General features: G+C 44.4%; 1 protein-coding gene and 1 long non-coding RNA gene across 2 annotated transcripts; one reads left to right on the top strand and one right to left on the bottom strand.

The window, feature by feature from the left end:
• Positions 1 to 5,559: 5,559 nt before the first annotated feature.
• IFT70B (intraflagellar transport 70B) lies at positions 5,560 to 10,820 on the bottom strand. Its single transcript, XM_075001071.1, has one exon. It carries the CDS (start codon positions 10,727 to 10,729, stop codon positions 8,726 to 8,728), a length of 2,004 nt encoding a protein of 667 aa, XP_074857172.1. The 5' UTR covers positions 10,730 to 10,820; the 3' UTR covers positions 5,560 to 8,725.
• A 251-nt stretch (positions 10,821 to 11,071) lies between these two features.
• Positions 11,072 to 15,687, top strand: LOC142017003 (uncharacterized). Its single transcript, XR_012646424.1, has 2 exons — positions 11,072 to 11,331; positions 13,212 to 15,687. It is a non-coding gene; the product is annotated as an uncharacterized LOC142017003 (long non-coding RNA).
• The last annotated feature ends 260 nt before the right edge of the window (positions 15,688 to 15,947 follow it).

The raw sequence follows: 15,947 nt of genomic DNA, 5'->3' as shown, positions 1-15,947 counted from the left end.
TGGTCCACAGTGGCAGTTGAGGGAGTGCAACATCTTGAAGGCTTTTTTGTGTTTTCTATGCCAGAGCCCATTCGTCTTTTATTCATGATTTTGGGGTTGGTGTCCCTGTTGTCATGTTTTAGTAGTGAAAGCTGCGTGCAGCGGCTTTTCCCTCCACTCTGCCTCTCTTCTTTCACACATGATTTGGGTTCCTAACCACGCTGCAGCACTCAGATTCAATGTCAGAGTACTGACCTCCTCTGGGAGAACAAGGTGGTGGTTTATGTGCCAAACTGTGGCTTAGCAGCACCCTCTGTAGCAATGCTGGAGAATGGCATGCATCAATCTAATACAGCTATCTCTGAAGGTTACACAAAGGCATTTGCTGCCAGGATAAGGATAATGTCACACATAGAAATCAGGCAATATTTCCCAGTGGAGATCGACCGACAAATGTCTTATTTGTAGCTATGAGTCAGTTGTAATTATATAGAATACACTTTTGTTATCCTCATTTTTAAAGTAATAGTTAACATGAAGATGTGCCTTTTGTTTCACCATAAAATGCTGTGAGCCCTTCTGCAGGGGCTAGTCTGAGGATTTATGCGCTCCCAGAACAAACCTTATCCCAGGACTTTGATGCAAAAGCAGATCCCTTAAATCCAAGTAGAAGCTACAGTGATAAATACAATCAGCACATCAGTGAAATCAGATACAGCAGATGTGAGCTTTTACGTGTCTGCTTGTCTAGACTGTTTGAACTATAATGAATCAGAGGACAATGAAACAAATAGCTTTATGGGGTATATTGATTTCTGAAAAATTGTGTTATTTTTACATTAGGGAGGAAGGACGTTTTGTAATAGGTATTCCCCGTACAGCAGTGTTTGGATATTAGCCAGTTCAGTTCTCCTGGCCAGCAGGCACAAAGTGCAGTAAAATGAAGCTGACAAAATTCAGTCAAAATGTCTTCTGTCTGTGCATCATATGCCCTGCCTCAGCACAGTGAGATGGACTAGACGAGCTCTCAAGATCTCTTCCAGCCCTACCTTTCTATGATTCCATGGCCCTAAAAGAGGGAGTAAAACTCCTGCGGAGATACTCCTGGGAAAGAAAGAGCCATGAACATCAACAGAAATAGAGGGAGAGAGTATGAGTGAGGGCCCGGGGGCAAGTCTAGAGAGGCATGATTATATTGACTAAAGAAGACAATGTAAAGGAATGCAACTATGAGCTGGGCTAGTGTGTAGATTGACTGCAATGACTTATTAAGAATAGATTATAGTATTATATAGTAATTCCCACATCTCAAAAATCTGAATGGCTGATCCACTAGAAGATTATTTCACTTCTTCTAATATAGATGCATGTTTGCTTTTCTATTCTGAAAGGAACTGGGCTAGGTCAAATTAGGTCAGAATATATACAGATATGTTAATACTATCATATTAAGCAATGCTGGTGTTCCTTAGTTACCATCAGTTCTAAGAGGTTGGTGTTGGGTAAGCAGGTGACAGAAAGCTGCAGCTTTGTGCATGTCTGACTACAAGTAAAGTATTTTGTTACTGGGTGAGTGAGAGGGAAACAGTCCTTTCATGAAGTGAGATGGTGCTATTTATTGCAAAGTTCAGTTTGATGGAACAGAACCATAGAAATTTATAGTAAAAGCGCACAGATGTTTGTGGAAATCTCTGTACAAAAACTGCGCTCACAGAAAAGTTTTCAAGTTGGTCTGCGGTTACTGTTCGAGTGACATACTGGTATCATCTTAGACTAAGCATTTTAGAGAGCCACGTTAATCATTTTCTCGGTTGTGACTAGGTGTAGGATGACCTATTAAAATCTGTCTCTGTAAGAAATATCACCTATGCCTCTAATGTGTACAATGTAATCTATGTGGCCTTAAATGCATGTTTTTAGGTTTTGGTGGTTGGGGTCATCTTCATTGAGGAGCAAATAAGCTGTGCTCCAAGGGTGATCAGTCCTTGTCGCAGACAGCATCCGGTCTCCCCAGGATTAGGGAGTTCCTCTCCCTTCTTATGTTGTGTTGCCCCCCTTTATGGTCCTGCCATTTGCTGGCTCCACCCGAGGCCTGACAAATCACATCCTGGTTGCTTCTCCTTCTCTTTGCCTGCAGCCCTTCTCAGCCCCCCTCCCCATTTTACACAACCATACATCTCATGCTTAGGTTTTCCTTTTAAGGTATGCAGCTGGCGCCTCTGGGCTACTAGGTCAGAGGCCATGGATCTTTCCTGTATAGGTTTTTCCTGTTTGTCACTTTTAGATGGGAGGCGGGGGCAGGGGGCGGGGCGGGGGGGCGCTGCAGATAGTGCAGTCTGCAAGCAATTCACTAAATTCTGTTGCTGACTGGTTTAGACTTGCCCAATTCACTTCGTTCCTCAGTTCTTGGTGTGGGGTTAGTGGTTTAGCCTGTTTGTGCTGAGGCATATTTCCCTATAACAATTTAAAAGTGTCTCTGGACCATGCCTCCACCCCACGTACCTCACCGCGTTGTTCAAGTGCCCATGCAATTCACCCTAACATGCCCAAGCGTGGCCGTTCACTTAAGGGTCACCAGGTAATTTTGCACATTCATAACCCAAAATTTAGCATTAGTGTGTCTTAAAATGCTTATCAAATGTTTAATATGTTTGTATTTTACTTGTATAAAATTGTTTATAGCTAAGCATTCTTATACAGCAGTGTTTCCCAAAGTATGGTACCTGTACCACTGGTGGTATGTGAAATGATTTCAAGGGGTACGCAGCAGCAAATAAATTATTAAAAAATAGGAGATAAGCACTGAGACATGAGGGGGTACACCAATAAAGCTGATGTCCCAAAAGGAGTATGTGGATGTTTTAAGTTTGGGAAACACGGTTATAAAGTTTTCGCAGCCTGAATGTTGTCATGTCTGTGCTGATTTTTAAACAGGAATTAACTTTCCTATCACAGACCCTTTTTTTCTGAAACATAAATTTGAAAACCTATTGATTGAAAAGGAGAGCTCCTCACTGAGTATATCTATGCTCACCTGTGTTTGAATCCTACCATTGTTAATATGCAAGATGTTAAGTGGACAAAGTAGCCAATTCTCTCCTCCTGCCACTGCTTTGCAGTTGAAATGAGAAGGAATTCCAAAGTATACATTCTGCTTTATTGAACTATACATTGGATCAGCTGATAAGCCTGCATCAGACCCATCTTGGTCTGCACAGAGTTCATTTAAAGGTCTGCCTATGTAGATCTATTCACAGGGTCGGAGCCCTTGCGTGCCGGGGGGCGGGGGGGGCAGTTGGGGAGGGTTAAGCCTGGCAGTGGGTTGGGGCTGTAAGAGGTGGGTGCGGGGAGACTAAGCCTGGGGTGGGTTAGGGCTGCAGCAGGGTGAGGGGTGGAGTTGAGACGGAGCTGTGCACGGGTGGTGAGCTGGAGCCCTGCTCAGGTGGTGAGCTGGGCCATGAGGGGCAGGGGGAATGAGCCGGAACCAGAGCTGTGCGTGGGTGGTGAGCTGGAAGGGGGACTGAACTGGAGCTGTGCGGAGCAGCAGGGGGTGGTGTGGGTGGCTTGTACCGGAGCTGGGTGCAGGTTGTGAGCTGGAGCCGTGCCTGAGGGGTGGTGAGCTAGAGCTGGAGGCGGGGTGGGGGGGTGAACAGGAGCTATGCACTGGTGGTGAGTGAAGCTGGGGCCGTGCAGAGCTGAGGGGGGTTCAGCCAGGGCCGGGGGTGGTGGGGAGCAAGTTAAGCACAACTGGAAATCGCGGTACAGGGTTTACTACAGGACTTGGGGTCAGATGCGGAAGAGCGGGGTTGCGCACTCTGCGGTCGCGTGCTCTGAGACCTTACTGTAATTTGCAGCAAACAAAACTCACCACAAATTGCTGATAACCCATTGCACTTTACATGTATCAATGCAGGCTCATAAAGGTTCAGAAGTGTTGTCAACAGAGCTTCATTGTAGTTACAACCAGTGTTCCCTATAAGCTGTGTGCTTGTGTGGCCGCTCGGGAGAGAATCCAGTGTTGCCTCAGCTGATTAGCAGAGCGCCTAGAGCTAGGTTTGTGTTTCTCCTGGTGGTGCATGTTCACACATGCCTCAGTGCACATAACAAAATTTAATCTGAACATAGGTGGAAAAAATCCACACGTGTATGGACAAGATTAGAGGGAACAGTTGATACAACTACAGCACAGCCCTAATACAGCACTAAGCATTAATCCTGCAACATTCTGAGAGACCTCAACTACAGCTGAAGCCCTCAACTGTCACTGAAGTCAGTGAGAGTTGAGGGCACTCAGCACCTTGTAGGAACAAGCCCTAAGCGCCGTCAGTGAAAATCTCATCTGCTGCTCCAACTCCAGGCAGCAGGTGCAGCTGCGCGTAGTCAGGAAAGAGCAGCATTGTTAAGTGACCGAAGGAAGAGCCAAGGGGAGAAAAAGAAAAGTACAGAGACCAGAAAAGCAGCTTGATCTTTCAGTTCTTATGTTCAGCACCGCTGTATGTGCACTGGGATCTCAAGCCTCCCAACTATCCTCCAGGGCCTGCCCCTGCCCCTCTTGCTCACATTCAGCAGGACCTTACCACAAAAGTATCCCATTCATTTCAAAGGCTCTACTTACAGTGAGGTATTAGGGGATGTCAGGAAACCAAAAGCAGGTTTTCAGTGAACAGGCCTGCTGATTGGGTGGAAGAGGGCAGGCAAATGACGCTACTGCCCTGGGGCCTGGCAATACAAACCGGTCTGGAGCTCCTGGCCACCCCTTCTACAGCAGTGGTGAAGGCTCGAGGGCATTGTTGTCTGAGGGGCTCTGAAGGCTGGTTACCCTCAGCCCTACCTTTGCAGGGGCATGGAGCTAGCCCTGCTTCAGCATGCCCAGGGAAGCTGTCAGTCCCACTGTCAGTGAATAATTACTTCTGTAAGTAATCCCACTGATTTTAGAGGAAAATAGTTTCCCTAGAATACTCTTGCCCTCTATTTTTTCATCCTGTGGAAGTACAGCTCAGCCCATCAGTAGAAGCCTTTAATAAGCATCTTTCCTCTTTTAGTAAACAATGTTGTTTATCTCCTTCTCCTCTTTTATGCCTTTGCTTTATTTTGAAGTCAATTCTGCCTTGATTGCAATCAAAAGAAAGCAGAGCTATAGACATGGTCATAGCATCTGTTACCACCACTTTGTTGTTGAGGGCTGCAGCTATTTGATTAATTGCTGAGATTTAAACACTGAGAGGATTCACAGTGAGGTATGAAGTAAATCATGTAGCTGACTCTTCATTCCATCCTTTCTTCGCCTCATACCTCATTTTGAACTGTTGGGAGAGCAGCAGTTCAAGGCTTTCACCGCAGGTGCTGTAATTATTGCAAGAGTAATTGAATGAAAGAAACAAACCAACCAACCCTGCCTGCTAGAGCACAGACTTGTCACCAGTGTTCCCTCTAAGCATTTCCATCTGTGGGGAATACATTTTGATTTGTACCAAGGCATGTGTGAATGTGCACCACCCCTAGAAATAACAAAATCTAGCCCTCCAGCTTGGCTAGTCAGCTGTGTGGCATTTGAATCTCTCCTGAGCCACTACACACGCACACAGCTTACAGGAAACACTGTTTGTCACCCAAAGGAATAGGCCTGTTGAGAAGTTCGTACTCTAGGAATCATTTTCGGGACATTCCATGCAGAGTGGTCTATAGAAAGTCAGAACAGATGATCATAGGGGGTCCCTTCTGACCTTAGAATCTATAAGTGGCATTTCTTTTACGACTTGAGGTCAGTTATATGACACTAGATTCATTTTCACAGCTGTTCTTTAAAATGAAACGATAATTTCACTGTAGGATCATGATATCTGTGAGAGAGGAGGAACCGCTGCTGAACTTAAACTAGGAGCTCATGCTGAAAAAGCAATGTTTGGCTTCAGTGAACTCCTCAGTAAGACATATTTGAGTAGTGTGGCTTTGGTTTTCTTGGTTTGTTTTTAAAACAAAAACAACAATCTTGATCATGCACAAAGCAGAAGTGTGCAGGCACGTGGCCTGGACAGATTATTTGCTAAGCAGCATAACCATTTTTTTTTGTATCCATGCCCTCTTCTTAATAAAAATGTATGTGCCTTTCCCCCAAAACTGTACTTGTATGCAAACCAGACACTGGTAATATTAAATGCAGTTTGAAGATGGTTAGAAGACTGGCTATGACTTTTGTAAGTTTCACAATCAAATACTTTGTAGTAGGAGATGCCATAAAACAAGGTTTTCAAAGATAGCAGTAGGAACTTTTCCAGAAAAGCACAGCAGCGATGTAGTCCTTAGTGCACAGATTTTATTGGGGGAGGGGAGGCAGCTAGGGAAGGCAGGGTGTGTAAGGAAAGCACTTTAGTATTCACGTTATTTTCTGCGGTTTGTCAAAGAAGAAGGAAACAAACTTTGTACATGCAGCAAGCACTTCCACCCTCTACTGACTGGTGGTAGGTAATACAGTAACATTAACATCTCTACCATTTCACACAGTCTAAGAACCCCATTCCCTTCCATGCAAGTTATTCCCAAATAGGAGTGCACAAACGCTTACAGGAACAGATAAGTCGTGATCTTCATGAATCCCAGAGAGCTGTGGACAGGGCCTTCTAAGGCAAAGGTGCCTTGTGTGCTCATTTCTACTGTGGCCTCTCTCTCCGGACCCTGCGCAGTGTGACGTCAACAAATGTGTTGCTATGCGGTTCTTAGGCAGTATGCTCCTGAGACCCACCTTCTTTGGCAGAGGCCACATTACAGAGAGTGAACTTGCAAACGTTTCCAGATCGTATAATTAACCAGCTTTGACTGGGATTGGAGAGGAGCCGGGTTATGTGCAAACAGAGCATGGAAACATCACAGGTCTAAACTAAACTAAACTAAAACTATAAAGTGCTCTTCATTCTACACAATTAATCTGCTGGGAGGGGATTTAATATTTGCATTGACATGCATATATACGCAAAGCAATTTTTTTAACCTCTTCGCTGAGTTCTGATGATCATTCATGCTTGACTATTAAAGCCTTGATACCCCCTGTCCCTCTCCACAGCCTATATTTCATTCTTTAGCAGTTTGAGTGACTTTTTAAAAGTCATACTATTTATGTTGTACGATATATAATTAAATTCTAGTGTAAATTGGAAACACGCTTTACTCCCTGTTGCTGTGCTTCATGAATATGAACAAAATATGAAATCACAGGTCTTTAGCTCAGTGGAAAGAGTTGTGGAAAATATGTAATATGGCAGTGTGGGGAGAAGGAGGCTGTCTGGCTCCACAGAGTAGTAATGAACCCTGGAGAACTTATTTCTAGGCCTCTGTGCCAAATGGAATTCTCTGGATTTGTCTACACTAGACATTTGCCTGTTGATAATGGGTGAAGTTGATCTAGTGCTGAAAACTTCATTTTTGCACATGTAGACTGGACCAAAAGATGTTCAGCATCATTTTAGAAACAGTTGTTAAGCTTGAATATCACCACAAACACACTCATTTCCCTTGTCTGACAATCTAAAGAGCAACTTTACCCAGTGCTAGAGCTTTCTCTCCCAATGGGTGAACACACTTAGTTCAACAGTGTTGAAACTGTTTAAGCCTCCCGTTTGATGTTATTAGTCAAGGGCCTGTCATTCTTGATCAACCTTATAAAAATGACAGATTGTGGGATGAGGGGATGCAAAAAAAGGTCCAGTGGACACAGCAGAACAAGGAGGAGACAAAGCAAAGTAAGTGTATGTAAGGGGAACTGTCACTGCATCTAGATTTTTGACCACAAGCACTGAAGAAAACAAACACTGGTCAAAAATGCTTATCTCCTTTCTCTTTGCATGTAAGCCATTGTTAACAAACTAGACTTGTCAGAGTCAAAATTTCTTGAAACTTGAACTCTTACTGTGCATGTAGGCAGTACGGAGGAAGTAATCTAAAGTAAGAAACTGGATTAAGGGTACAAATATAAATCCTTTAAGAAAGTTAATCACTGCATAGTGATGCAGGGTGTATAAAGAAGAGAACAACCTTTACAAGACAATTGGACAGTGCCCAGTAGAGATCTGGATTGCACGAAGATACCAAAGTAGGAACATATGTTTCAACAGGCATAGGCACAACATAGTTATGAATTGTCTGAAGCCAGAAAGGGTATGTATAACAGAAAACCCTGCTAATTTTTGTAGCTTCATGTTTATAATACAAAAATAATTTTTGTATTAGAAAATACAACTAGTATAATAAGATATACGAAAAGGGCAGTTAAAAAAAAAAAAAAAGACAGAGAAAGCATTTCCCAGAACAGGGAAATGAACTAAAGAAATGGCCTTACAACAGATTTCCTTGAAGTCTAGTCACAAAACTGATAGAAGGAAATTATTTCAAAGTGTTGACATACAGATTATAAAAGCTAGTTATTGTAGCTTCATATTAATTAAGCCATGTATACAGAAGAACCTTCACAACATTTCTATAAAAAGGTTCTTTACGTGGTGATATCCTAAAAAACATATAAAATATCCCTGACGTGAGGATATTACTAGTCAATATATACGTTAATTTTCTGCTAGCCCACCTCTGCTAATATTCCATTCAATACAGCCAAACAGTAGGACAAATATATTTAAATACAATACAATACAAAGAGAAAACACACTACTTTGGATACACAGGGTCCATGAAATAAAAAGTTAAAATAAAACATGGGAATCAAAATCCATCTTCATCTTATGCAGTAATGGCACAGTATTTACATATTCCACCCACTGACCTCATACATCAGTGCTCTCAACTGCCTAGCTTCATATGTAACTGTGTTCTTCCCACTGTGCAGCCTGTCTTCTTCAAGTGGTTGCTCAATAACAGCAGGGATATTCCTGCCATATAGTTCACACTGCTCGAGAAAATGCAAACATTCTTGAATAACACTGTCCCGAAGCATGACCATGTGCTTGGACATGTTCTCCAGCAAGGACAGGAAACATCTTTTAGCATAATACCAAGTATCTGTGCCTAATTTTTTGTTATAAGGCTCCAAACTTTTAATTACCCTTGAGATGCCAAAGTCATAGTTTCCTTTGGCACAGTAGAGTGTGCCAATCACTAGGTTAACAATGCAAAGGTGGTAGATCTTTTTCTCAGGGTCATCGTAAGAGAGTTGCTCTTCTTCCTTCTCAATCTTTCTCATCAGCTCCTCTGCCTCTTCATTTTGACTGGTCATGATGTAGGAGACACAAAGATTGGCCAGCACAATGGCACTGACTTGCAAGATGTTATCATAGTGCTTCTTGACAATGGGCTCATAGAAGCCAATGGCCTCCTTGTACTTGTTCTCCTGCATGAAGAGCACATGAGCCACGTTCAGCTTCCACACCTCATGTTCATTGCAGAACTCTACCGACTTCCGAAAGATCTTCTCCACCATAGTGTAATTCTCCATGTCCCAATATATCTTGGCCTGTGCCATCAAAACGGGCACATATTTCTCCAGAGTCTCATCGTATTCATTAACTGCCTTCTTGACAGCCTCATCATCCCGGTTTTGCCTAGCTTCCTGTACGTGCTTCGTGAGCTTTCTCAGCTGGTCAGTCATGGTCCCTGCAAGTTCATCTAGTTTGTGGAAGGCTTCCTCAGGAGCAGTTTGACATGTGATCATGGCATCCAGGAAGTTGTAAAGGTAAGGTGAGAGCAGCTTGTAGGTCAGGTGGGCATTCTCTGCCAACACATCAGCAGCCAGGTCATAATACTGGTGCTTACAATACAGCAACAGCAGGTTCCCAAAGGTCTCTGGTGGGCAGGGGTTCTGTTGCAGAAGGAACTGCAGTTTCTCAAACCCTTCAGTGGGCCGGCTGTCCATGTTCATCAGCGCTTGGTTGTGCAAGGTGACAGGATCCAGCTCTTCCTCAGCCCTTGGTGGCATGTCTGTGAGTGCCTCCTGGGCTGCTTCCAGGTTGCGTAGCTGGTATTCTATGGCAGCTTTAAGGTTGAAGGCCTCCACCAGGGCAGTGCGGTGCAAGAGCAGAGTGTTGCCCACGCTGCGGACATCAATGCCTTCAGTGGTCATGCCCACACTGAGCTCGGGGTGCTGGTGGATGCCACGCTCAATGATGTCAGAGATGTGCTTCAGGGCGGGTGCATACTGCTTGGCAGCGTAGCAACACAGTGCCATGTTGTACGACAACTCAGGGGAGTAGCCCAGCACCTGCATGGCACCTGCAAATTTGCCACAGGCCTCCTCGTGCCGCCCTTCCCGGTACAACAGGCAGCCCAGGTTGACCTCAGCATCTGGCAGCTCCGAGGGGTCTTCAGCAGCTCCAGGACTGCTTTCCGTAGCAGAGGCCAGCACCTGCTCCACCAGGCTCTTGGCTGCAGACAGATCACCCTGGGCATAATGAGCAGCAGCCTGCAAGCGAAGGGCACGTCCCTGGTAAGCAGGCACATCGAGCAGGGGGCTGGCGACCCGCAGGGCCTCGGCGTAGAGCCCGGCCTTGTAGAGGGACTGGGCCTGGTAGAGCCGGTACTCGTCCAGCTCAGGGTGCAGCGCCCCCAGCTGCTCGTAGCATTCGGCCGCCGCCGCGAAGTCCTGCAGGTGGTAGTAGCAGTAGCCGAGGAGGGAGAGGCCGGCCCGGGAGCGGCTGCTGTTCTGGAGCTCGCTGCCCAGGATCCCCACCGCCTCCGCGAACCGCCCGGCCCGGATCAGCCCGTAAATAGTCGCCGTGAATTCCCCGTCCGGGATCGGAACTGCCCCTGCCATGCCAGCGGCTACGAAGCCCAGCGCGTCCTCCTGCCTCGCTACCACGGCAACCGCTCCGCCGGAAACGGAAGTACCTGCGACTGTCGGCGAAACGGCGTCTCCCCTGCGCCGCAGTGCCAGGGCAACAACCCAGACGGAAGCGGAAATGCTCGGAACTTGGCGATCCCGGGGCGGTGCTACCCTCCGCTGCACCTATCCCGGCGTCTGGCGCGGAAATGACGTGTCTCCCGCTTGGTGAGTGTGTGGCGTACAGCCGGATAGTTTACGGCGGGGGGGGAGGCGGGAAGCACGATGCATGCTGGGAAGCGTAGTCTCTGCGGAAGGCTGCTCCGCTAACAGGATGGTGCCCACGTGAGCGCCCTGGTGGTGGCCGGGCTCGGAGCTGACGGAGGGGCTTCCTTGCCCCGCCACGGCTGGAGGGCTCACGTGCGGCGGGGGCAGGTTACGCCCTTTAAACGAAGCACGACGGGGGCTGCCTCTCCTGACCGTCTCTATGACTGTCCCGAGTGCAGCCAAGTCAGCGCGCGGGGCCCGAGCGCCCATCCTCGCGGGCAGGATGGGTGGGGCTGGGCCAGGCTCGCGTGGTCTGATGCTGCCTGTTGGTAAGCGGGAGGCTGGTTTCGTCTCCGAGGGCTGCCAGGGGAGGCAACACGCTGCCCCTGGTAACCCAGACGTGTGCGAGCGCGCAGCGGAGGGAGGGTTCTTATCCCCATTTTGTAGAAGGAGAGACTGAGGTTCATAGTTTAATATCCTGCCTTCCACTGGGTTTGGTTTCTGCAAATCTGGACAGGTGTCGCTCCGGTAGGTTATGGGGCAGTTCGTTCTAGGAATAAAACCCCCCACCACGCCAGAATATAATACAGCGCTCGGGCCACACAAATCACTGTTGGAAGAAATTCCTGACAAAATTTCTGTCAACAGAGTGCAGCCACAATTTATTTTTTGGTATCTACAACTTACATTTTCACTGTAGGCTGAATGAGGCTCAGTGTGGAGCATGGCTTCTGCATAAATACTAAACCATTTTATGTTAAAAATCGGCTATAAAAAGAATTTCACTTCCTTGCAGACATTGAGGGGTAAAAACACATTTTAACGTAGTTAAGATTTTTAAAATTAAAATTTTCACACAATTTACTACAGTCATCTGTGGTATTTTGGGGTCCCCACTAAATGAGCTACTTAGATACATCACCTATTATAATCTTAGGTCTTATTTTGTGATATATCAAAAATGTTATTAAAGAAAAAAGTTCAGCTATGTCCCTCTGCAATTACAACCATGTATTTTGGTGACAGCACTGTAACTAATGTAGCCATTTGATAGGAATAGGTAGGATGACATTTTTATGTATTTTTTAATACAAAACTGTTCCATGGAGCTTGCTTGGGTGGGGTGGGGTGGGGTGGGGGAGGACAACACATTTTATATTGGCATAAAGAAATATATTTTCCCTCTGATTCTAACTCTGAGGTGCAGCTTTATAAATATGGCACCGTAGGAAGTAATTTAGGAGACTCTCATTTTCAAGTGTATAACCTTAAATTCCAGGCACTCTTACTTAGGCATATTGAAAAATTTCCCAGGCTGACCTGGGAATCCATCAATTCACTTAATTTAATTCACTAATTACATCCAGTCCCTCTTTTTAATAAATCATTTAGTTGAAAATGTGGAGCATGTTGATTAAAAGAAGTTTATGTAGCCTAAATTTTGTTTTATACAAATTTTAGTAGCACAAATCATGAATAAATAGTTAATTATCTAACAAATAAGCCAAATAGTCACCATTTTTGACATACAAAAATACATATAACATTAAGAATCTGAAAATATTAAGCTATGTAATTGCTAAAATTAAAGTACCTAATTATAATGTGTCCTCCTAAGTAGCAAAAAGGTACAATGAATCTAGTGCAAAATCTATTTAGGTTTAAATACATATGTTTTAATAATTATATCAAGCAATGAGAATGCTCTCAGAGAATGCATTTTTGTTTAGGAAATAACTGAAGTACCAATGAGAACAATAAGAAGTCTTGTGGTACCTTATAGACTAACAGATATTTTGAAGCATAAGATTTTGTGGGGAAAGACCCGCTTCATCAGATGCATGAGTAGGGGGGTGGTTTCAGAGGGGTATTTAAAAAGTGGGGTCCCAGTAAGAGGGGGGCCAGAGCTGACAAGGTCTATTCAGCAAGGTGGAAATGGCCCAGTATCAACAGTACTTATCAAAAGAGGTAAAAACAAGTCAGATCAGACTTTGTCAGAGTGTAATGGGGAGACATTAGCACCCAGAGCAGAGAAACTGCCTTTGTAAGCTGCGAGCCACTCCCAGTCTCTATAACCAGAAATTAACAATAATAATAAATAATAATAATAAATTAAATTAACCATATAATCCATGGTTAATGGAGTCAAATTTGCAAATAAATTGCAGCTCAGAGATTTTTCTCTCCATTTTCTTTCCTCAAACTACAGTACCCACCTAAGGAAGTGAGGAAACAGATTGACAGAGCCAGATGGGTACCCAGAAGCCACCTGCTACAAAACAGGCCTCTCAAGGAAAACAAGAGAATGCTACTGACCATCACATACAGCCCTCACCTAAGGCCTCTCCAACGCATCATCAGTGATCTGCAACCCATCCTAAACAATGATCTTTCACTCTCACAGACCTTGGGATGCAGGCCTGTCCTTGCCTACAGACAGCCTACCAACCTTAAATAAATCCTCACCAGCCACTGCAAATCACAAACCAGTGGCTCTAGTCCTGGAACCAGCCCCTGCAACAGTCCTTGCTGCCAACTCTGCTCACATATCTACACCAGTGACATCATCACAGGACCTAACACCAACCATACCATCAGGGACTCCTTTACCTGCACATCTACTAATATAATATATGCCATCTTGTGCCAGCAATGCCCCACTGCAATTTACATTGGCCAAACTGGGCAGTCGCTCCATAAAAGAATAAATGGACATAAATCAGACATCAGGTACGGTAATGTACAGAAGCCTGAGAGAGAACACTTCCATCTCCCTGGATACTCAGTGGCAGATTTAAGGGTGACAGTTCTGAAACAAAAAAATTTCAGAAATCAAATGGAGAGAGAAATCTCTGAGCTGCAATTTATTTGCAAATTTGATTCCATTAACCATAGATTAGACAAAGACTGGGAGTGTCTCGCAGTTTACAAGGGCAGTTTCTCTGCTCTGGGTGCTAATGTCTCCCCATTAAACTCTGACAAAGGCTCATATCCCGCAGTCTGATCTTACTTGTTTTTTCCTCTTTTGATAAGTACTGTTGATACTGGGCCATTTCCACCTTGCTCAATAGACCTTGTCAGCTCTGGCCCTCCCTCTTACTGGGACCCCACTTTTTAAATACCCCTCTGAAACCCTCCCCCCCCCACCAAGCATCTGATGAAGCAGGTCTTTGCCCACGAAAGCTTATGCTCCAAAATATCTGTTAGTCTATAAGGTGCAACAGGACTGCTTGTTGTTCTCGAAGCTACAGACTAACACGGCTACCTCTCTGAAGTGCCGATGAAAAAGTTGTATTAAATTGAAGCTTTTCAACTGGGCTACATCTACACTACATTCCTCTCGTGAAAGAGGAATGCTAATGAGGGAAATGGAAAATGCAAATGAAGTGGTCATTTATAAATCTTGCACTTCATTTGCATAATCTTGTCTGATTGCTTATTTGGAAAAAAGGGTTTTTGAAAGAACCCTGTAAACCTTTTTTTTTTTTTTTTTCAGGAATAAGAGTTTCTTTCAAAAATGGCTTTTTTTCCCATCTGTCAGCCTAATCAGCACTTCATTTGCATTTTTATTTTCCCTCATATGCATTCCTCTTTCGAGAGAGGAGTGTAGTGTAGACATAGTCTTGGTGATTTAAATCTCTTTGATTTAAATCAGTCTATCATTAATCTTCCCTTACCACTCCCCTTCTAGGAAAAGCCAGGAGTTCTGCTACATGAACCCATAGAGTTCAGCAGAACGAAGTGAGGGAAGGAGTATCATTATAGATGCTCTTGAACTATGGTTTGCTGCCTTGCTCTGCTGCTGACCAGGTTCTTCCAGCTGCTCAAGTTGTGGCTGCCCCTGAAATTAAAATGGGGTCTTGTGTGTTTTGTACATGGAAGATGTGGTACAATCTAAAACCAGTGTAGCAGAGCAATGCTTGTAGGACTGTGGAGAAGAGAATGTGAAGTTAAGAAACACTTGAATAGCCTTTTTTGCTTCCACTACCTTCTGCATGCCTAGAGCCCTCACAAATGCAGAATGGCAGATGGGGCCGTTGTAGCAATTGGGTCTAGCAACTCTGTCTCTCTTGGGAACTTGGAGGAAAGTGTATGAAAGTTCAGCAAGTACCCAAGTCACCTATAGCAATAAATATTGGTAGAAAAAAGTAGAAAAGGGAGATGGGAAGATTGAATTAATCCAAAGAAGAGGGCATGTAGATACCACCGACTGACTGTAGTAAGAGCATAACTGATAAACAAAAGGAGAATTAAATCAGAAATTAATGGACCAGAAATTCTGCCTATGGGTAGACAAAATAATGACTGGTTGTCTTTCCATTCATCAGCTCCTTTTGAGGACCTTGAAAAAGAGACATTAGCACAAAGATGGCAGGAATCACCCAGTCATAAAACTGTAAGAGATCTCGCAAGGTCCAGTCCTCTGCACTCAGGCTCTTAAGACTCTCCTGTAATGGAAATTCCATCACCATTCTAAGCAATTTATTGCAATGTACACTACTTTACTGCTTGGTTTTTCCTAATGTCCAGTGTACACCTCTTTTGTGCTATTTAAGCCCATTGCTACTTGTACTATTCTCCGAGGTTAACAGGAACCATTTTTCCCTTTTAACAACCTTCTATGTATTTGAAAACTTGTGTCTGCTCTCAATCTTCTCCAGACTAAAGAGATCCAATTTTGTCAATGTTTTCCCATTTGTCATGTTTTCTAGACCTTCGGTCATTTTGTTCTCCTCTGGATTGCCTCCATTTTGTCCACGTGTTTAATATTGAATTTTTATTATTTTTAATATTTAATGAAAATGTGGCTCCCAAACATGGGCCCGATACTCCAGTTGAGGCCATACCAGCATGGAGTAGAGAGGAAGAATTATTGCTCATATTTTGCTTACAAAACTCCTAATGTACCCAGAATGCCATTTGCTTGTTTTGCAAGTTATGCTGT

Source organism: Carettochelys insculpta, chromosome 8, assembly GCF_033958435.1.
Source record: "Carettochelys insculpta isolate YL-2023 chromosome 8, ASM3395843v1, whole genome shotgun sequence".
In the NCBI taxonomy this organism is placed as follows: domain Eukaryota; kingdom Metazoa; phylum Chordata; order Testudines; family Carettochelyidae; genus Carettochelys; species Carettochelys insculpta.
Note: the sequence above shows the minus strand (reverse complement) of the source record. Positions and strands in the feature narration are given on the sequence as shown.

Coding starts and splice junctions, on each gene's coding strand:
- IFT70B (XM_075001071.1), bottom strand. CDS start 10,729: ATGGCAGGGGCAGTTCCGATCCCGGACGGGGAATTCACGGCGACTATT.